This window comes from Saccopteryx bilineata, chromosome 4 (assembly GCF_036850765.1).
Source record: "Saccopteryx bilineata isolate mSacBil1 chromosome 4, mSacBil1_pri_phased_curated, whole genome shotgun sequence".
NCBI lineage: Eukaryota > Metazoa > Chordata > Mammalia > Chiroptera > Emballonuridae > Saccopteryx > Saccopteryx bilineata.
Window position 1 is genome coordinate 155,764,329 of NC_089493.1, and position 23,320 is coordinate 155,787,648.

General features: G+C 51.8%; 2 protein-coding genes across 3 annotated transcripts; both read left to right on the forward strand.

Annotated features, from left to right (window-relative positions):
* Nucleotides 1–1,181: 1,181 nt before the first annotated feature.
* Nucleotides 1,182–4,746, forward strand: TMED9 (transmembrane p24 trafficking protein 9). Its single transcript, XM_066272370.1, has 5 exons — nucleotides 1,182–1,404; nucleotides 1,599–1,699; nucleotides 2,421–2,546; nucleotides 2,891–3,037; nucleotides 3,922–4,746. Exons 1-5 carry the CDS (start codon nucleotides 1,221–1,223, stop codon nucleotides 4,069–4,071), a joined length of 708 nt encoding a protein of 235 aa, XP_066128467.1. The 5' UTR covers nucleotides 1,182–1,220; the 3' UTR covers nucleotides 4,072–4,746.
* A 4,385-nt stretch (nucleotides 4,747–9,131) lies between these two features.
* B4GALT7 (beta-1,4-galactosyltransferase 7) lies at nucleotides 9,132–22,677 on the forward strand. Of its 2 annotated transcripts, XM_066272368.1 has the most exons (7): nucleotides 10,581–10,759; nucleotides 10,992–11,144; nucleotides 14,950–15,312; nucleotides 19,782–20,007; nucleotides 21,003–21,086; nucleotides 21,356–21,460; nucleotides 21,955–22,677. In XM_066272368.1, exons 1-7 carry the CDS (start codon nucleotides 10,596–10,598, stop codon nucleotides 22,108–22,110), a joined length of 1,251 nt encoding a protein of 416 aa, XP_066128465.1. In that variant the 5' UTR covers nucleotides 10,581–10,595; the 3' UTR covers nucleotides 22,111–22,677. The 2 variants fall into 2 exon arrangements, with proteins under 2 accessions (XP_066128466.1, XP_066128465.1); XM_066272369.1 differs by lacking the exons at nucleotides 10,581–10,759; nucleotides 10,992–11,144 and adding an exon at nucleotides 9,132–9,283.
* Nucleotides 22,678–23,320: the final 643 nt, after the last annotated feature.

The following is a 23,320-nucleotide window of genomic DNA, read 5'->3' on the forward strand; positions in this document are numbered from 1 at the left end:
GGCGACCTCAGCATTTCAGGTCGATGCTTTTATTCACTGTGCCACCACAGGTCAGGCTTGAGAAAAATTTTAAGATAAATCTGAGCATTGCTTGGATCAGTTTTTTCAAAGTCGAACTTTAAAAACAGAAGCAAACACAGAATGGCAGAAGCTATGCCAGGAAAATCAGGGATTTTACGTGAAAGGACAGAAAGCCAAGAAAGCCATCTCATTCCTAACCTAATCTCTTGACATACATAGTTTTAAGCCTGTTTTAGACTCGGAGGAGCAAGAACCCACTAGCTAACACCCGCCTCCACCTTATGAAACAGTTGCCATCACTCCAGATAATTTTTACGCCCTACAGCAGCTGTACAACTAAAGAAACAAACCATCCTCCCTGCCCAGTTGTCTAGCAACAAAAACTACATTGCCTTTGAAAAACCTCTTTTTATTTTTTTATTATTATTAATTTTTTGTATTTTTCTTAAGCCAGAAACAGGGAGGCAGTCAGACAGACTCCCGCATGCGCCCGACCGGGATCCACCCCGGCATGCCCACCAGGGGGCGATGCTCTGCCCATCGGGGGCTTCGCTCTGTTGCGACCAGAGCCACTCTAACGCCTGGGGCAGAGGCCAAGGAGCCATCCCCAGCACCCGGGCCATCTTTGCTCCAATGGAGCCTCGCTGCGGGAGGGGAAGAGAGAGACAGAGAGGAAGGAGAGGGGGAGTGGTGGAGAAGCAGATGGGCGCTTCTCCTGTGTGCCCTGGCTGGGAATCGAACCCGGGACTCCTACACGCCAGGCCGACGCTCTACCACTGAGCCAACCGGCCGGGGCAAAAAATCTCAATAAAAGACAACTTCCACCTCACTCAGGGCGATACTATTCTCCTGGTGCTTGGCCCTTTTCTCTACTGGAAAGTAAACAAACTCTTCTGCTTCAGCTTTTCCACTCTTCGTAAATTCTTTTACAAACCCGCCTCTCTGGCCAACCTAACCCTAGATTTGAATACTGTGTCTATACATAACTCGCTCCGCGATCTTAAGTAAACTGCATTAGCTTCATCTTCTGTGAAAAGTTGACAAGCCTCAGTCTCCAGCCCAATCAGGTAGCGTTGCCCCACCGCCGCGAGGCATCTCGGGACTTATAGTCCCCCAGAACTCGCTGTCCCGATAGGCCCCGCGCGGCGGCAGGAGTACGTGGCGCGGCCGGCTGCGGCTGCCCGGGCAGGTGGGGCAAGATGGCTGCGGAGCAAAGCTTACGGGTCTCTGGGCCCTGGCCGAGAACGGGCCTTGGTCGGGTACTTCGGCCTCTCTTGCTGTTGCTGTGGCTGGTGGCCCGCGGAGGCGCGCTCTACTTCCACATCGGGGAGACGGAGAAGAAGTGCTTTATTGAGGAGATTCCGGACGAGACCATGGTTATAGGTGCGGGGGCCGGGGGAGAGTTGGGAACTAGGCTGTGGTCTTGGTTGCGCGGGGTGTGGGAATAGCAGCCGCGCTCAGAACCGGGAGCAGCCGCGCTCAGAACCGGGAGCAGCCGGCCTCACCGTGCTCTGGCTGCCGCAGACCCGGAGCCACCTCGCGCTCCTGTAACCTGTGCTCGCCCGGCTTTCTTCTAGGAAACTATCGGACGCAGCTGTATGACAAGCAGCGGGAGGAGTACCAGCCGGCCACCCCGGGGCTTGGCATGTTCGTGGAGGTGAAGGACCCAGAAGACAAGGTTAGCCGGTCCCTGAACCCCGCTGAGCCCTCTGCTCTGCAATTCAGCGTCAGACCAAGCAGACGCTGGTACTTCTTCCCCTCCAAGTTTCCACATTTGCTGAATTAGTCAAGAATAGTTGGTTATGTGGGAAAATCCCGGATTTTTCACTCCAGGCCTAAGTTAGTCTGTTGTAATGGTGGTTCTCCTCTCAACTTCTTACTGATTGCTTCATGACTTCACCAAGTAGTTACCTTCCCCTGGCTGTGTAGTGAAAATTTATCTGGCTTATAAGTGTGATAAGTGGATTAATTGTGGTGCTGGAAATCAAAGAATTTTGCCAACTTTAAAGCTGTGACATCTTCACTTTAGGATTTCACAGAACAGTGTACTTCCCATAAAGAATGAGCAACTTTAAATTTTGGCAAAGATTATGCCCCCCCCCCCCCCCCCCCCCCCGCAAACCCTTTAAAGAATCACACCAAAATAATGGAAAGGGCATGAACTATGAATAAAGGAAAACCCTTCCCAACAGCAGTCACATGCCAACCTAATGTCAGATTCTTCATCCCTGTAACAAATAGTTCTCAGACAAGCTTTTGGCACCTCCTGCTGAGCAGCTTTGGACCTTTTAGTGTTGTGTTATGCCTAAGGCTCTGTATGTCCACTTTCGAGGCACTAAAGAGCTTTCAGCAATGCCAGGCTCCATGCAGTAACACTCACTCAAGCCCTTTCTCTCTAGGTCATTCTGGCCCGGCAGTATGGCTCTGAAGGCAGGTTCACTTTCACATCCCATACCCCTGGAGAGCATCAAATCTGCCTTCACTCCAATTCCACCAAGTTCTCCCTTTTTGCTGGAGGCATGTTGGTAAGTGGACTCACTGTAGTTTTCAGCTTTTAGCACCTGGTGCAGACTGGGGACTGGTGATACTGTGGCTGTGAGATGAGTATGTTAGGTTTTTAATCTCCTAGTAAGACTGGCTTTCCAGTGAACACCCAGGGCATAGTTGTGAAGCTCTTTGTATATCTCTTGGTCGGAGGACCAGCCAAGGTTTATTCTTTCTTGTGTGACTAGTGCTCAGTAGAGCTGGACACTGGGGAGACCTCATCAGTGCTGACTAAATGAACAAATTAAGGAGATGGGGACCAGTTGTCAGTCCCTGGCAGGAAGAGTGAGCAGAGTTACTCTTTCCTTTCCTCATCTGTTTGCAGAGAGTTCATCTGGACATTCAGGTGGGTGAGCATGCCAACGACTATGCAGAAATTGCTGCCAAAGACAAGTTGAGTGAGTTGCAGCTACGAGTGCGACAGCTGGTGGAGCAAGTGGAGCAGATCCAGAAAGAGCAGAACTACCAGCGGGTGAGTGGTTAGGCTGGGGTCAATGGGCTCCTCAGAAGCTGCCCGCTGGCTCAGCCAGGAGTTACATGTCAGATTGTGTTACTTTGCAAATTTAAAAAAGATAGGATTGCTATTATTCACTCTTATAATTGAGGAGAGAGTCTTAGGAGGCTGTTATGGCCTTGGTTATACAATTACACAAAGTGACAGAGCAGTGATTGATAGTGACACCTTGGGTGCTATTTCCATGGCTGTAGGTGCTCCAGACCAGGGGTTTCAAACCTGTGTCCAGGAGCCAGGCAGGTTCCATGAATGGATCTATGACCACAAGGATTGGTAGGACAGTGACCTACTTAAACAGCAACAGCTACTGTACAAGCTGAGGTCAGTCTGGCAGAAATGCTAGCTGGCCCTGTTTTTTTTTTTTGTTTTTTTTTTTTTAGTGTGAAAATTTCCTGGGTTTTAAATGTTGCAAAATAACTTTGTGAACCAAACAAAACACATGTATGGGCCAGATCCAGCCCCTGGGGCACCATTTTGCAAACCGGGCCCACAGCCTTTAAGGAACAGTTTGGGAGACTGGGACAGAGGGCTCAGAGTAAATCTACTCTTGAGTGCTTCAGGACAGTCTGATAGTGATACTGCAACTAGTTTACCTCTTTTCCAAGCATCAGGGTAGGACTAGGTGAGGGCTGTATCTGACAGATGAGCAAAAAGATTTAAGTTGTATGAGGTCATCTGGCTAGTGAGTGTGAAGACAGTCTCCATGTGAGGTGGCTTTGACTGGAACCTTTGCAAAACTGGTTGGCCCTGGGGCATCTTCCAAGGAGGGAACCCAGCAGTTTTAATGGCTTCAAGTGGGGCCCAGCCAACTCAGGCTTTTCTTCCATTCTCCCCTCCCACAGTGGCGAGAGGAGCGCTTTCGGCAGACCAGCGAGAGTACCAACCAGCGGGTGCTGTGGTGGTCCATTCTGCAGACCCTCATCCTTGTGGCCATCGGCGTCTGGCAGATGCGACATCTCAAGAGCTTCTTTGAAGCCAAAAAGCTAGTGTAGCAATCCTTCCTCCCAGGCTGGGAAACAAGGGGACTCCAGGAATTGATGTTTCTCGAACAGGAGGACTGGTTCCCAGCCATGGATCTTCTGGAGGGGAGTGGGGTCACAGGCACCCCAGTTCACAAGCTCAGCTGGCTAATACTGAGCAGGTGGGGGGCAAATGCGTGTCCCCTCCCCAGAGCATTGGGCCTTTTGCAGTAATCTCCTTGGGGCTGTTCAAGCTACTGGGCGCCCCACTGGCACCTCTGAATCACAATGTTACTGCTCAGGGATGTGAGACTGTTGTCTGGGGTGGCTGGGGGAGGGGCGGGGGTGGGCAAGCCGGTTTTCTTTTTGTTTTCTTTGCTAACTTGGGATTTTGAGCAGGTTAGGGTGTTAGCACAGATACCCTGCCACCCTGAAAATCTCCTTGGGCCTAAACCTAGCTCATTGCTCCAGAGGCTCTGTGTCAGTTGAGGATGGGATGGAAGGGAAAGTGGTCTTGAAATTAACTCCCCTCCCCAGGTTCTTCACATGGTTGTCCTTTTTGGGCCTTGAGGTACTAGGGTCAGGACAAGCAGAGGTCTTGGTGCTGGCTGGGGATAGGGCCTGCAGAGTCTTAGTTACTGATTACTGATTTCATTTTCAATAAGCCTGAGTTTGTTACATTGGTTTCCCAATAAAACAAAAAATAGACTTCTTGTCCAGTATAAAATAACTCCACTATCAGTGGGCATAACACTTTGAGGTGCTTCAGGTAATGTCCATTCTTCCAGTGGGTAAAGCACTTCACGTTCTGAGATGAGTACCCACCTTGAACTTCATTTTCATCCTTTCTGTGTCTTCCTATGGTGGGGGATAGTACTTTTGCCCAAGACCACCCAACAAATAAATTGGGTTGGTGCTCAATCCACATTTTCTCTGCGCTAGCTCCCTCCTGAAGTGCCCTTTCTGCCTTTCCAGAGTAGTTGGGCTCAGATTGGAATTCTCATTGTGCTGCAAGGAAGTGCCTAGTTAGAATGCTTTCTTTTAACAAGAATGCTACAGGTGTGGGAAGGACAAATCCTTGGGTTGGTATAAGGATAAGGATATTGATTGGCGTAATCAGAAATTCCAGCGTGGAATTTCAGTGAGGATCTTTTTTTTTTTTTCTCTCTCTGAAGCTAGAAACCGGGAGAGACAGTCAGACAGACTCCCGCATGCGCCCGACCGGGATCCACCCGGCACGCCCACCAGGGGGCGACGCTCTGCCCCTCCGGGGCGTGGCTCTGCCACGACCAGAGCCACTCTAGCGCCCGGGCCATCTTTGCTCCAATGGAGCCTCAGCTGCCCGAGGGGAAGAGAAGAGACAGAGAGGAAGGAGAGGGGGAGGGGTGGAGAAGCAAATGGGCGCTTCTCCTGTGTGCCCTGGCCGGGAATCGAACCCGGGACTTCTACACGCCAGGCCGACGCTCTACCACTGAGCCAACCGGCCAGGGCCTCAGTGAGGATCTTGAAGGAAAGAAGGATTCTGATGAAAGGCAGGGCAGGGGTGGTTGGGGAGTGAAGACAAAGCTGGTAGGGAGAAGGAGGGACATTATTTCAGCTGGAGTTGGGGGGTGGGGTGTTGAAGCACAAAAGGAAGACTGGTTAGAATAAGAAGAGCTTTGGGCCCCAGGTAAGAGATTTGTACATTAACCATTGTTCAGCAAAGCTTTATATAGAAGAATCCCCTGAATGTAAATTTGAGAAAGGCTTATCCAGCAGTGTTTGAGAAAAAGACTGGGTGGGGAGACAATTTGGGGGCTACTTGACCTGCTGGGAGGATATAATCTGGGTTCATTACCACCTACACCTCCACATTTAGAAAAATAAACAATTATAAAAAACAGACAGTGATGGACACACAACACAGTCAACAGTTCAAATGCTATAGAGGTGTTCACCTGAAAATTATGTTCTCTATTGATTGATGTCACCCCATTAAATTTTCTAAATTTTTTTAAAAAAGTAAGCTCAAAAAGAAGTTACAAAAAATTGTAAAGATAGTTTTCTTTATTCATGTCATGTATTAGTATGGTACATTTGTTAGAAATTAATGGCCTGACCAGGTGGTTGCACAGTGGATAGATAATATGACTGGGATGCAGAGGACCCAGGTTCGAAACCCCAAGGTTGCTGGCTTGAGCAAGGGGTCACTCAGTCTGCTGTAGCCCCCGGTCAAGGCACATGAGAAAGCAATCAGTGAACAACTAAGGTACTGCAACAAAGAATTGATGCTTCTCATCTCCCTCCCTGTCTGTCCCTATCTGTCCCCCTCTCTGTCACACACACACACACACACACACACACACACACACACACACACACACACACACAAAAGAAGACTAGCAATGCATTCTTTCTTTTTTCCGAGTGAGAGGAGGGGAAAGAGAGACAGACTCCCACATGTGCCTCGACCAGCATCAACCCAGCAACATCCATCTGGGGCCATGCTCACAACCGAGCTATTTTTAGCACCTGAGGTGGAGGCTCCACTGGGTCATCCTCAGCAGCTGGGCCACATGCTCCAATCCAGAAATGGCTGCAGGAAGGGAAGAGAAGAAAGGGGGAGGGCTGGAGAACAGATGGTTGCTTCTCTTGTGTGCCCTGAGCAGGAATCAAACCCAGGACTTCCACTACCACTGAGCTAACCAGCCAGGGCTGCAGTACATTAAGGTCCATATTTAAACATTTCCTTAGTTACTACCTAATGTCCTTTTTCTGTTTCTGGATCCCACTTATGATAGCACATTATAATTCAATGTTTCTGGGCTTCTCTTAGCTGTGACAGTTTCTCAGACTTCTATTGTTTTTGATGACCTTGACAGTTTTCAGGAGTACTGGTTGGGTATTTTGTAGAATTCCCTCAGTTGGTATTTGTTTGCTGTGTTTTTTCCCCTCAGTTGGTATTTGTTTTTTGTTTTCCCCCATGACTGGACTGGGGTTCTGGGTTTTTGAAAGGAAGGTCACAGAAGTAAAGTGCCATTTTCTTTAATTCATTGAGGAGGGGAGGCGGAGAGATTCCTGAATGTGCCCCAACTGGGATCCATCTAGCAAGCCCACTAGGGGCGATGCTCTGCCCATTTGGGGTGTTGCTCTGATGCTTCCTGAGGCAGCCTCAGTGCCTGGGGCCAAGTTGCTCCAATGCAGCCATATGCATAGCTGCTGGAGGGGAGTCAAGGGGGGGGGGTGGGAACCAGAGAGAGAAAGAGAGGGGGAGGGGTAGAGAAATGGAAGGGCGCTTTGACTGGGAATTGAACCCAGGACTTACACACGCCAAGGCAAAGCTCTTCTGAGCCAACTGGCTAGGGCTGTAAAGTGCCATTTTCATCCTATTATCAAGTGTGCTTATGTAATTGATATGGCAGTGGATGTCATAGTTTAAAATTAGTTTGGGTTTTTATGTGAAATCTGATTTCTTGAGATAAATTGGATGACAGTAGTGGGACTTGATTCTGATGTGACAACAATTAGCTGGACTGAATGGTAGCTGTCCCATTTAGATGTGCTCTTCAGCTCACAGTCCCACATCCCTTCTTCCATCATTGGTCTTGCCTGACAGGCCTCTAGTGGGTCAGCTTTACCATTGTCATTAGGCAAATATAAGTTGGATTTGCCAAGGTTCTAGTGTAGGGCGCAGTACCCTGGGAGAGTTCAGCAGGAGAGGAACCAGTGTGCTGCTAGGCTAAAGGAAGAAGGTGCTAATGGGAGTGATTAATTTCCCACCCATCGTGAAGACCTGGAAGCAGAGTTGTTGAGACCATGGATTGTGCAACCAAACTACCTGGGCTTATATGATGAGCTGCCCATGCCTCAGTTCCCTCATCTTTAAAGTTGGTGTAATAAGCACAATACTCAAGGACTGAATGAGATAACAGCAATAAGGAATTTAGAACAATGACTTACATAGTAAGAACTCAATAGATGTTAGCTATTTATTGGGAAACTTAAAATTTGCCTGGAAGGGCCCTGGCCGGTTGGCTCAGCGGTAGAGCGTCGGCCTGGCGTGCGGGGGACCCAGGTTCGATTCCCGGCCAGGGCACATAGGAGAAGCGCCCATTTGCTTCTCCACCCCCCCCCCCCTTCCTCTCTGTCTCTCTCTTCCCCTCCCGCAGCCAAGGCTCCATTGGAGCAAAGATGGCTCTGGCGCTGGGGATGGCTCCTTGGCCTCTGTCCCAGGCGCTGGAGTGGCTCTGGTCGCGTCAGAGCGACGCCCCGGAGGGGCAGAGCATCGCCCCTGGTGGGCGTGCCGGGTGAATCCCCGTCGGGCGCATGCGGGAGTCTGTCTGACTGTCTCTCCCCGTTTCCAGCTTCGGAAAAATACAAAAAACAAAAAAACAACAACAAAAAAAATTTGCCTGTTAGAACAGAGGATATCAAGTCTAAAAATTGTCACTCTCTTTTCTCAGGTGGGAAGCTGGCCCAGTGGGAGCTCAGTTCCTACCATGACAGGGCAGGATGGGAACTTAGTCTTCTTACAGTATTTCCTTCTTCAGTTCTCACCTCAACTCCACCAAAGTATCCTCGCTCCTGAATGATAGCTATCATTTATACAGAGTTGACTGTTGTGTCCATCGCTGTACCAAGTGCATTTCCCCCTATAATCCTCACACCAATCACGTACATCAGGAACAGGCAGATGCAAAGAGATTGTGTCTTACCCCAAAACACATCTGAATTGGCAGAGTCATCTTTCGAATCCAGTGAATCTGTCTTTAGTGCCTGGTTCCTAACTCCATGGGATATCAATTGAACCGAAGACTAAGCCCCGAGTTTAGCTTTGCGCTTCTCCAAGCTTGTTGCAGAGGAAGAATGCACCTGGGTTGACAGCAGGGATGTCCAAACGCTGCCTAACTTCCCTGGAGAAGAGGAGGAAGATGCAAATTAACCCAGGGTTCTGGCTTGGAAGTCTGGACTATAAATCCAGTCCCAGCCCAATGACTTGAGTCCCCTCTGGGGCTTCAGTTTCTCCAGGTGTTGAGGGCAGTCAGCAGTCAACATGCGGAACCTTTGACGCCGCAGCTCCGGGGAGCAGACGGCGCGGCCGGAGCGGAGGACCCACAGGACCAAGGGGCGGGGCGGGAGGCGGAGACGCCGCGTAGGCCGGCGTAGGCCCGCCCGGCTGGGAGCTTGATCCTCATGCGCCGCCGCCTCCCCCCACGATGTTCCCCTCCCGGAGGAAAGCAGTGCAGCTGCCCTGGGAGGACGGCAGGTGAGCAGTGGCGGCGGCAGGCGCGGGCTCTGTCCTCCCGGGTGCTGATCTTTTCTGGGTCGCGGGGCGGAATCTAGGAGCTCGAGGCTGTCGCGTCTCGTCTCTCCGGGTTTCTGTGGTTCTCCTTGTGGGTCACTGGTTCTCTCTGTATTTGGGTGTCTGTCTCTATGTGGGTCTCTGTTTCTACCAGTCTACAGGCCTCTGTCACCCGCGGGTCTGTATTTCTCCATTGACTTCCCGTTGTGAGTTTCCGTCCCTCTCTTTACAAGTCGCTTCTTATTATGGGTTTCTCTGTTTCTCCACTGCGCTCTCTGTCTTTGTGCTGGTCTCTGACTCCGTTGACCTGTCTTAATGGATCTCAGCCTTTCTGTGGTCTCTGATCTGAGGGTATATATTCCGTTTCTCTGGTCTCTGCCTCCCCATCACATCCATGTAACATCGGATCCTCCCTCTTGACCTCCCTCATGCTTCCCCTTCCTTTGTTGGCCACTCAGAACACACCAGACAGAAGCTCTGTCTCCTCTGCCTGGCTGGCCACTGCCTGGCATGTAGTGGGCATTGGGGCTGCTCCATGTTTTAGGTATGGAGATTTGGCCCAGATTTTAGCTAATGATGTTTCCAACTAAGGCAGAATTGGGGAGAGAAAGCTTTTTGGTTGTCTACATTTAGGAGGACACTTCAGTCTTGAGATGTGCCCCCCAAACTCTTCTCACCTAGAACACAGAGAGGATCCCTACTCAGTGAGTGACATCTTACTCTTTTTAGGTGTCTTAAGTTTGCTATGTGCCAAAAGATTCTGGAATATAGTGGGCGCAACTCTTTACCTCTGGGGATTTTTCAGAGTTGCTGTTGAAGTAAGAAGACAGGAATATAATAGAAAGCAAGCCCAAACTGCAGAGTCAGCCCTGGGCAGGAATCCTCTTTAATAGCCATGTGACCAGAAACAGATCACTTAATCTTTCTGACCTCAGTTTTCCCATCTCTGAAACCAGGATCATAATAAATATTTTGCAGGGCTGTATGAGAATTAAAGGAGACAGACAATACATCTAAAATTCTTGACACTGTGACTGACACAGAGGAGGTATCTTCCAGTTAACTTTTGTCATTTGGAGGTGCTATAAACAAAGTATTTGATTGTTCAAACCTTTAATCAGTAAGATTTTTGTGAGAGAAGAAAGGAAAGGTAATGAAGGAAAATTTCCATTTCCTGCTCCCATTCCATAAACCTTTGGAACATAACTGTTCCCAGAAAAAGTTACTGATGTCTGTTCTTGCTTTTGACACAGGGGTACAAATATCCGTGCAACAGATGCAGACTAATGTAGCAATTAAGAGTGCTGGCTCTGAAGTTTCCTGTTCTAGCCTTGTGTACAGATTGAGGAAGGAGACAAAACCTCATCTGGTGTGCCCCTCAGAGCAAGGTGGCCTGGACCTGGGAGCAGCTGGGACTGCAGATCTGGATTTTGCCACCAGGTGGCGTCAGCAGCAACTGTTCTGGGTGATGTCCTCTGTCCTGAGGTCCTGAATTAAGTTGTTCAGGAGTTTGGGCCTTCAACGGCTCTGGATGAGAAAGTCCACGGGGATGAGATCTTGGAGATCTTGGTAGGGAGGGAAAGTTAGACCAAGGGAACAGCATATGAAAGTACATGGAATGCCCAGTTAATGCCGTACCTCTGGGTAATGGTCACTGCTTCTTCCCCTGAAGGTGGGATAGTTCCCCATGTCCATCTCCCTGGTCTCCACCCTGCCCCCAGAAAGAGCTCAGAGGGAGAATCTGTAGAGGCTCCAGCCTTCCCAGGTCACTGGCAAAATTGGGTTCTCCTCTCCAGCGGAAACCCCTACCACAGGACAATAGGGGGTAAGTAAGAAGCCTTTGCGAAGGTGTCCTACCCAGGCATCTCTCTGCTGGGTGTGGGACCTGGCTTCAGGGCTGCTGGCTTCCAGGTTGGCATTTGTGCCATTAGAAAGAGGCAGGAACTAGTGTGTCTCTATTGTGTAAATTGAAGCATACCCTGACTGCTTGAACCCTTCCTCTAACTCACTTAGCACACCCCCTGCTGTGTGACTTATGCTGGGGCCACAGACAGGAATCTGATTACCTGTGGGGAAGACAAACAGGAACTCAGGTAATTACAGAACTGTACGTGCTTTGAAGAGTGAGGTACCAGATGCCATGAGAACACACAAGGTGCATGTATCTCAGTTTGTGTGGGTGGGGAGGTGGGCAGTGCTGGTCATGACATTGGAGTTTGGCCGTGAAGAATCAATGAGGGGCTTTCAGGCAGATAAAATAGGGAGGGCATTTCAGGCAGAAGCAGTAGACTGTGGCCGGAGCAGGAAGGAATATGGTAAGCAGAGAAGCTCAGAGTTGGCCAAACTGTAGCACTGAGTGAGTGATAGGCAGCAGCTGGAGATGGGGTCATGTCACAGAGGAGTTTGACTTCAGGCAGAGGAATTTGGTCTTTTCTTGTAAACAGAAGAGGATCATCTATGAGATTGAAGGGGTCTGAGCTGGGAAAGGACCAATGAGACCTGAGCTAAAAGGGAGGCAGCTGGTAAGAAAGAGTCAAGGGGCACTTAGGCAGTAGAATCTATAAGCCTGCTAGCTACCTGGTGACTTCTAGATTATAAAGCAGGTTGCTTTGCCGATTGTTTCGCGGGGGTTGGTGCAGAGGAAGCCTCCCTTTGGCTTGGATTCCTCAGCTCTTCCCTCACTATCCTCAGGCACTTCCAGAGAGAGGGGCAGAAAAATCAGGTGAATTCCACTTGTTTGTTTTTATTTTTATTTGTTTGTTTGTTTGTTTGTTTTTCATTTTTCCGAAGCTGGAAACGGGGAGGCAGGCAGTCAGACAGACTCCCACATGCGCCCGACAGGGATCCACCCAGCATGCCCACCAGGGGCCGATGCTCCGCCCATCTGGGGCATCGCTCTGTTGCAACCAGAGCCATTCTAGCGCCTGAGGCAGAGGCCACAGAACCATCCTCAGCTCCCGGGGCCATCTTTGCTCCAATGGAGCCTTGGCTGTGGGAGGGGAAGAGAGAGACAGAGAGGAAGGAGAGGGGGAGGGGTGGAGAAGCAGATGGGCGCCTCTTTTGTGTGCCCTGGCCGGGAATCGAACCCCGGACTCCTGCACGCCAGGCCGACGCTCTACCACTGAGCCAACCCGACCAGGGCCTCCACTTGTTTGTTTTAAAAAAATTTTTTTTGCCATAGACAGAGAGGGACAGATAGGAATAGACAGACAGGAAGAGAGAGAGATGAGAAGCATCAATTTCTTTGTTGCGGCACCTTAGTTATTCATTGATTGCTTTCTCATATGTACCTTGACGGGGTTGGGGGTACAGCAGAGCGAGTGACCAAGTGACCCCTTGCTCAAGCCAGTAATCTTGGGCTCAAGCCAGCGACCATGGGGTCATGTCTATGATCCCACACTCAAGCCAGGTGACCCCACTGTCAAGCTGATGAGCCCATGCTCAAGCCGGCGACCTCAGGGTTTTGAACCTGGGTCCTCTGGGTCCTCTGCGTCCCAGACCTATGCTCTATCCACTGTGCCACCACCTGGTCAGGCTTTATTTATTTATTTAAAAAATTTTTTTGGTATTTTTTCGAAGTGAGAAGTGGGAGGAGGCAGGCAGACAGATTTCCACATGCGCCCGACTAGGATTCACCCAGCATGCCCACCAAGGGGTTGATGCTTAGCCCCTCTGGAGCGTTACTCCGCTGCAATTGGAGCCATTCTAGCTCCTGAGGTGGAGGCCATAGAGCCATCCTCAGCACCCAGGCCAGTTTTGCTCCAATGGAGCCTTGGCTGTGGGAGGGGAAGAGAGAAATAGAGAGAAAGGAGAAGGGGAAGGGTGGAGAAACAGATGGGTGCTTCTCCTGTGTGCCCTGGCAGGGAATCAAACCCTGGACCTTCACATGCCAGGCCGATGCTTTACCGCTGAGCCAAACGGCCAGGGCCTTTTTTTTTTTAAAATCAAGTGAGAGGTGGGGAGGTGGAGAGACAGACTCTGGCATGCGACCTGACTGGGATCTACCCAGCAACCCCCGTCTGGGGCTGATGTTCTGCCCATCTGAGGCCGCTGCTCTGTTGCTCAGCTCCTGAGCTATTTTAGCATCTGAGGCAAGGCCATGGAGCCATTCTCAGTGGCCAACTTGCTCATTGGAACCATGGCTGTGGGAGGGAGAGAGAGGAGTAGAGAAGCAGATGGTTGCTTCTCCTGTATGCCCTGACCAGGAACTGAACCAGGGACTTCTGCGCGCCAGGCCGATGCTCTACCGCTGAGCCAACCGGCCAGGGCCCCACTTGTTTCTTTGTTCTTTCTTTCTTTTCTTCCTTCCTTCCTTTCTTTCATTTTAATAGAATGAGAGAGAGAGAGACAGGAAGAGAGAGGGCGAGAAACATCAGCTTGTAGCTGCTTTCACTTTCGTTGCTCATTGAGCTTCTCCTGTGTGTCTTTTTTTTTTTTTTTTTTAGAGAGGAGAGAGAGAAAGGGAGAGAGAGAGAAGGTGGGGAGGAGCTGGAAGCATCAACTCCCATATGTGCCTTGACCAGGCAAGCCCAGGGTTTCGAACCGGCGACCTCAGCATTTCCAGGTCGACGCTTTATCCACTGCGCCACCACAGGTCAGGCTCCTGTGTGTCTTGACCAGGGCCATGCCAGTGTCCCCTTGCTTAAACCAGTGACCTTGAGCTGTTCATGCCACTGACATTTGGGCTCAAGCTGGCGAGCTTTGGGATCATGTGGACAGTTCCTTGATAAAATCAGTGACCCTCTGCCGTTGAATCTGCTCTCAGAGCCATTGACCTCAGGGTTTCAAATAGGTGACCTCAGCATTCCTAGTCGATGCTTTTATCCACTGTGTCACCACCAGTCAGGCTTGTTTCTTTGTACTTTCTAACCTACAAGGCAATCTCTGTCAGTACTACCCCAGAGCGTAAGATAATCCAGCTGTCTTCCCAGTTTCTAAAATGAGCCTGGGTGCTGGCCCAGCCCAGTTGTTCTTTCCCTTGTCCATCTCTCATCTCTTTCATGTGGGCTGAAACTTTGAGACTCGTTCAGTGAACTGCTACTGTCAGTTGGGCCTTGCATTATTTTGGGTGCTGACCTGATCTTTCCAAAATAAACATTGGGTGTTTTCATTGGAGACTAATGCCAGCATAGGCCCAGGTCTGGGGTGCTTTCTGGTGTAAGAAGCAGAGAAAAGCTAACAGTTCAGCTGGCAGTGAACCTGCAGGATGGGGAAGGCAGTGGATGAGATTGCTAAGCTGGGGCTCCTGCCATCAGCTCAGGACAGGAGCCACTTGTTCTGGGAAGGGGCAAGTGTAAGAGCCAAGGAGCCTCATCCCTGCCCTGTGGTGTGACCAGGGCTCATTCACAGAAAATAGGAGAGCATCAAGGAACTGAGGCAGCTCTGGGACGAGGGAGTGGCTGGAGGGCTTCCCAGAGGTGTGGGGCATGGACTGGCTTAGAACAGCAAGCAGGTTTCTGATGAGCAGTAGCAGCATGAGCAAAAGCATTAAAGTTGCTTCAGCACTAATACCCAGGTGCTTGGAGCAGGGCAGTCATGTGTTGTTTATTTGTGAGGAAGCCAGAGATGGGGTCTGTCATAGGGCCCCTGGTCAGCCCTGCCCTTCTGACCTATCCCTGTTCTCATCCCAGGTCCAGGCTACTCCCTGGCAGCCTCCCCCGGAAATGCTCCGTCTTCCACCTCTTCGTTGCCTGTCTTTTACTGGGGTTCTTCTCCCTGCTCTGGCTGCAGCTCAGTTGCTCTGGTGACATGGCCTGGGCAGCCAGGGGACAAGGGCAAGACACCTCGGGTCCACCCCGGGCCTGCCCCCCAGAGGTGCCCCCTGAGCACTGGGAAGAAGACCTGTCATGGGGCCCCCACCGCCTGGCAGTGCTGGTGCCCTTCCGTGAACGCTTCGAGGAGCTCCTGGTCTTTGTGCCCCACATGCATCACTTCCTGAGCAGGAAGAAGATTCGACACCACATCTATGTGCTCAACCAGGTAGACCATTTCAGGTAGGGACCACTTGACCCAGCCTCCCTCTGCTAGGCCTTTCAGGGCCTACTCCCTTCTCAGGCGGCAGCCCAATGCTGATGAGCCTCAGGCCTGTGAAGGATAACCTGGGACAGTGGCAAGAGGGTAGGAGGCGGGACCTCTTTCAGTGGGGGTGACACAAATCTCTGGAGAATTTGGGGCTGGAGAGAGCCCTGATCTGATTCCATTTTAAAATGTGGGTGCTATATGGAGTAGATTACACCAGGACCCGCGGGAGGACAGGGAGGGCTGTGGGTGATCATTGCAGTTGTCTGAGATGATGGGGACTTGGCTAGAATGCTAGAAGGGGTGGTTGAAGTACAGATAGGGCTTGCCAGTGGATTGGTTAAGGATTACGAAAAGGGAGGGTAAGACTACAGATGTAAAGTTGTTCACAGTCTAGAGTTATCTTAAGTTCTTGCCTCATCATAATCTGTTTTCCTCCACGATCACAATCGAAGCTTCTCATAGTGCACCCCCACCTTTTCCTCCATTCACTCCCTCTGGACATTCAGGCAGTTCTTGGCCGCCACCAGGCCCTTTAGTCTGTGATGCTCTCAATCTTCACTGCCCATCCTCTTTGTCCTCACTTTCTTCTGACCTAACTTGGATTCCATGGTCCATCTTAAACTCACTCCCCTGCATACACCTCAGCCCCCTTACCCCTTTCTGCCCGCACCTTCTGCCTGATGAAACCTGACTGTTTAATCTACCCCTGCACCTAGGCAGCTGGATGTGACTGGAGACAGGGAGCTCTGGTCCAGGAAACTCTTCAGCCCTGCTTGAGCCTCAAATTCCTTTAGCCTGCTGCCTTTCCCCCTTTCCTCGCCCTCCCCCCCACCCCCGTAATTCTTCCTATTTGAGAAAACAGAACCAGTTGGAAGAAAAGTAGGCCAAGTCCCCACCTACCAGTGTACCAGTGTACCAGCCTCTGCGCACTGTGCCGGTGTACTGGCTTCTGCGTGGTGTACCAGCCTCTGCACGCTGTGCCGGTGTACTGGCTTCTGCGTGGTGTACCAGCCTCTGCGCACTGTGCCGGTGTACTGGCTTCTGCGTGGTGTACCAGCCTCTGCGCGCTGTGCTGGTGTACTGGCTTCTGCGTGGTGTACCAGCCTCTGCGTGCTGTGCCGGTGTACTGGCTTCTGCGTGTTGTACCAGCCTCTGCGTGCTGTGCCGGTGTACTGGCTTCTGCGTGATGTACCAGCCTCTGCACGCTGTGCTGGTGTACTGGCTTCTGCGTGGTGTACCAGCCTCTGCACGCTGTGCTGGTGTACTGGCTTCTGCGTGGTGTACCAGCCTCTGCACGCTGTGCTGGTGTACTGGCTTCTGCGTGGTGTACCAGCCTCTGCACGCTGTGCTGGTGTACTGGCTTCTGCGTGGTGTACCAGCCTCTGCACGCTGTGCTGGTGTACTGGCTTCTGCGTGGTGTACCAGCCTCTGCGTGCTGTGCTGGTGTACTGGCTTCTGCGTGGTGTACCAGCCTCTGTGCACTGTGCCAGTGTACTGGCTTCTGCGTGTTGTACCAGCCTCTGCGTGCTGTGCTGGTGTACTGGCTTCTGCGTGGTGTACCAGGCTCTGCGTGCTGTGCTGGTGTACTGGCTTCTGCGTGGTGTACCAGCCTCTGCGTGCTGTGCCGGTGTACTGGCTTCTGCGTGGTGTACCAGGCTCTGCGCGCTGTGCCGGTGTACTGGCTTCTGCGTGGTGTACCAGCCTCTGCGTGCTGTGCCGGTGTACTGGCTTCTGTGTGGTGTACCAGGCTCTGCGCGCTGTGCCGGTGTACTGGCTTCTGCGTGGTGTACCAGCCTCTGCGTGCTGTGCTGGTGTACTGGCTTCTGCGTGGTGTACCAGGCTCTGCGCGCTGTGCTGGTGTACTGGCTTCTGCATGGTGTACCAGCCTCTGCTCAGTGTACCAGCCTCTGCGCGCTGTGCCGGTGTACTGGCTTCTGCGTGGTGTACCAGCCTCTGCTCAGTGTACCAGCCTCTGCGCAGTGTACCGTTTTCTGTGCACTGTTGCTGTGGATGCACTGTCCCAGCTTTGCTGGGGCCAGCTCTTCCACAGGCACTGGCTGCCTTTCCTGCCTCCTACTCAAGGACATCACTCTGGCCATGGGCCCTTTTCTCTCCTGCATGATCAACTTTTTCTTTTCTCCCGGAGCTTTTGCATTGGCATACAAAATGCCACATCACCCACGGCTATCACCTTATTTCTCTGCTCCTCTTTATAGTAAAACTCCTTCCATTTGTCCCCTCATTGTCTCTTGAAACTGTTCCACTCAGATGTTTACCCACATCATGGCACAAAAATGGCTCTCAGTGATTTCACCAGTGAACTTCATTCCTCAGCCTTCATCTTGTAGACCTCTCGGCAACATTTGCCAAGTGGATGCCTTCCTCCTTCCTCAGACGACACCGCTGTCTGGCTTCTGGGGCAGCACTCTCTGGGTCTTCTTTCTCACTGACTGTCTTCCCCATATTCTTTTTTTTTTTTGTGGCAGAGACAGAGAGAGTCAGACAGACAGGAAGGGAGAGAGATGAGAAACATCAGTTCTTTGTTGCAGTTCCTTAGTTGTTCATTGATTGCTTTCTCATATGTGCCTTGACCAGGGGGCTACAGCAGACCAAGTAACCCCTTGCTCGAGCCAGCGACCTTGGGTCCAAGCTGGCGAGCCTTGCTCAAACCAGATGAACCTGCACTCAAGCTGGCGACCTTGGGGTCTTGAACCTGGGTCCTCCGTGTCCCAGTCTGATGCTTTATCCACTGCGCCACCGCCTGGTCAGGGACCATATTCTTTTTTATTTTATTTTATTTTATTTTATTTATTCATTATAGAGAGGGGAGGGGGGGGGGAGGAGCAGAAAGCATCAACTCCCATATGTGCCTTGACCAGGCAAGCCCAGGGTTTTGAACCAGCAACCTCAGCGTTTCCAGGTTGACACTTTATCCACTGCGCCACCACAGGTCAGGCCAGGCCCCATATTCTTGACTGGTTCTGTCTCTCCACGGTCTCAGTCTCAGTGCTTCTGAGTATCCCCTTGCTGGCTATAGTCACTCCCTGGAGGATCTCATTTAGGCTCAGGGCATTATGTCCCATCTGTACCCTGGTGGCCCCCAAGGCTAGATTCCCAGACTAGACAGCTCTCCTGAACTCTAGACATGCACATCCAGTCACCTACACAGCCCTCCATTTTCTGGTCTCAGAGGCACCTTGAACTTAACTTAATCAAAGCTGAATTCCTAATTTCTCAGCCACTCCAGACCTGCTTCCCCTGCCTCCTCCCCCATCAAAAAATGGCAATTCCATGCTTGCAGTTGCTCAGGTGAAAAACCTTGGAGTCCTCCTCCACTCTTCTCTCTGCCTTGCACAAGACATCCTGTCCATTAGAAGAATCCATTTAGAATCTGTTCACTTCTCACCATCTTCACTGTACCTCCCTGAGCTAAGTCACCATCATCACTTTCCTAAATTATTATAATAAGCCTCTCAACTCACCCCTCTGCTTCCACCTTGGCCCTCTGGTCTCTTCTCAACACCCCAACTAGACTGATCCTGCCGCACCCAAGTCACACCATGTCATGCCTCTGCCCTAGCCTACCGGTAGTTTCCATCTCATCCAGGGCCCAGGCCCAAGCCCAACCAAGTCCAGGGGCCCATCACCCTTACCTCATCCTCTCCCACCATCTTACTCACTCTGCCTTACCAGACTGGTGTCTGCTTTGCCTCAGGCGTCGGCAGGCACTCTCTCCTCTGCTCAGAGCCCCCTGGCCCTGATTTCCATAGGCCTCATTCCCTCTGGCCTTCAGGTTTCTGCCTACCCCTTACCCCAGCACCCCAGCTCCCCAGCTTTCCCTGACCACCTGTCTGAAAGAACAGCCGCCTCTGCCCCCAGCATGCTTTACCTTCTGCTTAACTTTTCTCCACAGCGCTTACCACTGTCTGGCTCCTGCAGTATTTACTTACTTATATCTTTATTATAATAATATCTTCTATTATAATGTCAGCTCCTTGAGGACAGGGCTTTGATTTCTCATCATTATATCTCCTGTGCTCTGAACAGTTTCTGGCACATAGTAGGTACTCAGGAACCATTTGAGCAATGAATGTCAGGGCAGATGTGCAGATGGGTAGCCTCACAGTGAAGTCAGTGTTGGCATGGAGGGCAGCATAGGTCCTGGGTGGGGTCTGTAGAGCAGTGATTTTCAACCTTTTTTTTTCACAGTACAAACACACACTAATTACTAAGGTCAGTGCCCCTGACTAAATACAACCATTTTCATCTCATGGCACAAATAAATTAGTTACTAAGGAAGAAGAGATCAGGGCCCCTTTTTCTTTAGTAATTAGTTTATGACTGCATGAGAAACAATGGTAGAGGATAGGCTTTCCTGCTCAGTCTGGGGGAGAGCCAGCTTGCTGCCCGCACCTTGCCCAGCCTCGGCCACTTTGCACAGGTTCAACCGGGCGGCACTCATCAATGTGGGCTTCCTGGAGAGTGGCAACAGCACGGACTACATCGCCATGCACGACGTGGACCTGCTCCCTCTCAACGAGGAGCTGGACTATGGCTTCCCTGAGGCAGGGCCCTTTCACGTGGCCTCCCCAGAGCTCCACCCGCTCTACCACTACCAGACCTATGTCGGCGGCATCCTGCTGCTCTCCAAGCGACACTACCAGCTGGTGAGGCCCAGCCAGCCTGCTCTGCTGACCCTGGAAGCGCTCACCTGGGTGGGGGCACTGGCAGGAGGAGCAGCAGTTCTGGGGCCCAGCAGGGGAACCCGGAAACAGCCAGACAGGAGAGGAGCAGGGCCAAGCAGGTCAGTTAGGGAGGATTCAGCCACAGGGCCAGAAAACCCATGAAAGCTGGCTTTAGGAAAATGGGGGCTCAGTGGGTCTCAAAATGGGAAAGTCTGGGCAGGCTGAGAAGAGATGTGGCTTCCTGTGTGGTTTGCCCAGGCTCTCAGATAGTGTCCCTGGGGCGCCATTTCTCTTTCCATCTCTCATCTCTCTCTTATTTAGGTTGGATTTCATTCCAGACACACGGGGAAAGGTGGTGGTTGTAGCTGTAGCCTGTGGCAGTCTAGGTTCAAGTCCACTGGAAGAGAGAGCTCCCTCCTCAGTAGCCAGACAGGAGTCCCCGAGCTGTACCATACACACTGGCTCTGATGACCTGACTTGGGTCCTGGGCTCATCCCTGAATCAGTCACTGTTACTCGGGGTGTGGTGGGAAGAACCAAGTAGCTAAGACCTGGGTCTCCTGCTTCTCACAAGACTAAAGCCATCTTTATGTAAGGGAAGCCCCTAGTCTGGAGTGCAAATGGTGTCTGCCGTAGAGCCTAACTGTTCCTCTCCCACACGGAGGATGAGATTAGGACAGAGCACCCTGGGAATAGGAATTGGCACTTCTGCACATCACCAGCTACCCAGAGAGGTCCCCTCCTACAGCCAGACATTTTTGGGAAACAAATCATCTCACACAAGTTCAAGGCCCCATTAGAGTGGGCAAAGAGGGATGTGCTGACTGCCCCCACTTACTGCAGAGGTTGTGGGAACTGTAAGTGTCTGTTCCAAATTGCCAGGGGTGGAGGACAGGGGACAGGGTACTCCCGAATGGTGGGAGCCCGGAGAGCGCCCTGGGAAGATGGGGCCAGTGATGCTGCCTGTCTCTGTGTCAGTGCAACGGGATGTCCAACCGCTTCTGGGGCTGGGGCCGTGAGGATGACGAGTTCTATCGGCGCATCAGAGGAGCTGGGCTCCAGGTAACACCCCAGGGCTCCACCACCACCTCAGCTGTCATGGCTGCCCTGAGATTCCCTTCTCTGCCCTTAGATAAATTCCTGGGGTTTGGAAGTGGCATCCCTGGTTCTAATCCCAGTCCTGCCCCCAACTAGCACACCTCTTCTGCCTAATGGGAACTGGGCCCCTTCCTGTGGCCTGTGGCCTGTGGCAGGCAGTGGGAGCCCAGAGGACTAGTGGTGAGGGCCAGAGCTTCAGGGGGGCAGCCTGACCCTGCTTCCTTTGGCCTCAGCTATTCCGCCCCTCGGGAATCACAACTGGATACAAGACTTTTCGCCACCTGCATGACCCAGCCTGGCGGAAGAGGGACCAGAAGCGCATTGCAGCTCAAAAACAGGTGCTGCCTTGTCCCCCTGATCAGCGATAGACAGGTGGTAACATGGGGAACCGACAGGCCCAAGCATTTCATCAACTTCTGCTTGGGTCCAGATGGCCCTGTCCACTCCTGTTTGGCCAGCTCAGCTGATAGCATTTTGCTTGGGCACCCTGCCCTGCTTGGTGGCTTCCATGGGCACCTGGGCACTGTGTCAGCCACCCCCTATGCAGTCTGGATTAGGGGGGTACTCAGCTGGAGGTGCCCGAATCCCAAGCAGACCTGCAACCCAGGAGCCCCCGGCCTCAGACAGCCTCCTCTTTAGGAGCTGTATCAGTCAGCTGTCCTGCTGCGGGGTGTACAGCTGTGGCGAGAGCCTTCCCGAGGACCGGGCTGCGAGCTTCACTCCCCTCTTCAGTGGGCTCACAGGATCCCTGGTGACGCGGTCCTGGGGCATCAATAGACAGCTGGCACCTGCAGAGCCCTGAGTACATGCTCTTTCCCCCTTTCCTTCCCAGGAGCAATTCAAGGTGGACCAGGAGGGAGGCCTGAACACTGTGAAGTACCGTGTGGAGGCTCGTACAGCCCTGTCTGTGGGTGGGGCCTCCTGCACTGTTCTCAACATCATGTTGGACTGTGACAAAGCTGCTACCCCCTGGTGCACATTTGGCTGATTTAGACTGGACAGTACAGAGGCCTGTTCCTATAGGCCACACTGCTACTCAGGCCCTGGACAAAGCCACGATCTCTGGGCCCAGCTCCAATAGGATGTGGAATAGCCTGCGGCAGCAGACAGCAGGCCACGTGTTTGCAGCAGCTTGACCTGAGAGGCAGGCTTAAGTCATGACAAGACATGGGTGCCTAGGATGCTGCTAGCAATAAACAGTGATGGAGAGGCTGGGAAGTGGCTCCCAAGTGGGACGCTCCACCCCGCCCCTGCCTGCCCTGCTCTGCGCTCCTTTGTGTGCCTAGTCCTGTGGGCTTTTGTTCCTTCCCCAGGACCGCCTCATGCAGAGATGTGGTTCAGAGGCCAGGCTGCTACCTGAGTGGCCAGGGCCATTGGCAGGCTCAGTGCAGAAAGAGTGTGAGCCCCACAGAAAGAGCAGTGGAGAGCAGCTCTAGCTGGTTGTCACCATGTAGCAGTGTGGGCCTCGTGTTCCTGGGTCTTCTGATTTTTCAAAAGAAACTAGAATTCTGGATTCGTAAGTGAAATTCGTTAGTTATTAAATGATAGCAACTAATTGAAACTTTCTTTTTTGAAACTTTAAAATGTGGCAGTCTAAACTTTTGTGCTGCCAAAAAATGTCTAAAAGTTATGTACTACCAGTTTGTCACTTGTGCCTGAGGGGAAGGGGATGGGATAAAAGATGACATCTCTCCTAGTTATAAGCTGGCAAGGTGTTGGGTTAGGGCTAGGGACAGCAAGGCCAGGGGAAGCGCAGGTGGGGGAGAAGCTAAAGGCACAGGTTCCTGCTGCCCCCACAGCCCTCTAAGCTTTGTACCCTTGGGCTAGCCTGACTACCACCAGGCTCTAGTGGGCTCTGACTCTAGGAGAGGGGCTTCATGCCTCACAGATGAACAGAAACAGAACCACAGGACTGGACTCAGGGCAGGCAGGATGTGTTGGCAGTGACTCAGTCATGGCTGAGGGAGCAAGGACCATGTTTCTGAGGTGGACGAAGATGGGAAGTCTGAGAATCCATGGGGTATTCCCACAGCACGAGGGTGATCAATGCCAAGGAGAGGTGAAGGTGGGGACCCCAGGAGACCATGTAATTGAGGGGGGATCTTGGAGGGAAGCCTCCAAGCCTCAAAGAGCAAGTGGTCCTGCAAAATAGATAACTTCTTTAGGGCATTTTGACTGCCAATGATTTGGGGTAGGAG

Coding starts and splice junctions, on each gene's coding strand:
- TMED9 (XM_066272370.1), top strand. CDS start 1,221: ATGGCTGCGGAGCAAAGCTTACGGGTCTCTGGGCCCTGGCCGAGAACG. Junction 1,405..1,598: donor GGACGAGACCATGGTTATAG/GTGCGGGGGCCG, acceptor GCTTTCTTCTAG/GAAACTATCGGACGCAGCTG. Junction 1,700..2,420: donor TGAAGGACCCAGAAGACAAG/GTTAGCCGGTCC, acceptor CTTTCTCTCTAG/GTCATTCTGGCCCGGCAGTA.
- B4GALT7 (XM_066272368.1), top strand. CDS start 10,596: ATGCAGACTAATGTAGCAATTAAGAGTGCTGGCTCTGAAGTTTCCTGT. Junction 11,145..14,949: donor CTACCACAGGACAATAGGGG/GTAAGTAAGAAG, acceptor TTCTCATCCCAG/GTCCAGGCTACTCCCTGGCA. Junction 21,461..21,954: donor GCATTGCAGCTCAAAAACAG/GTGCTGCCTTGT, acceptor TTTCCTTCCCAG/GAGCAATTCAAGGTGGACCA.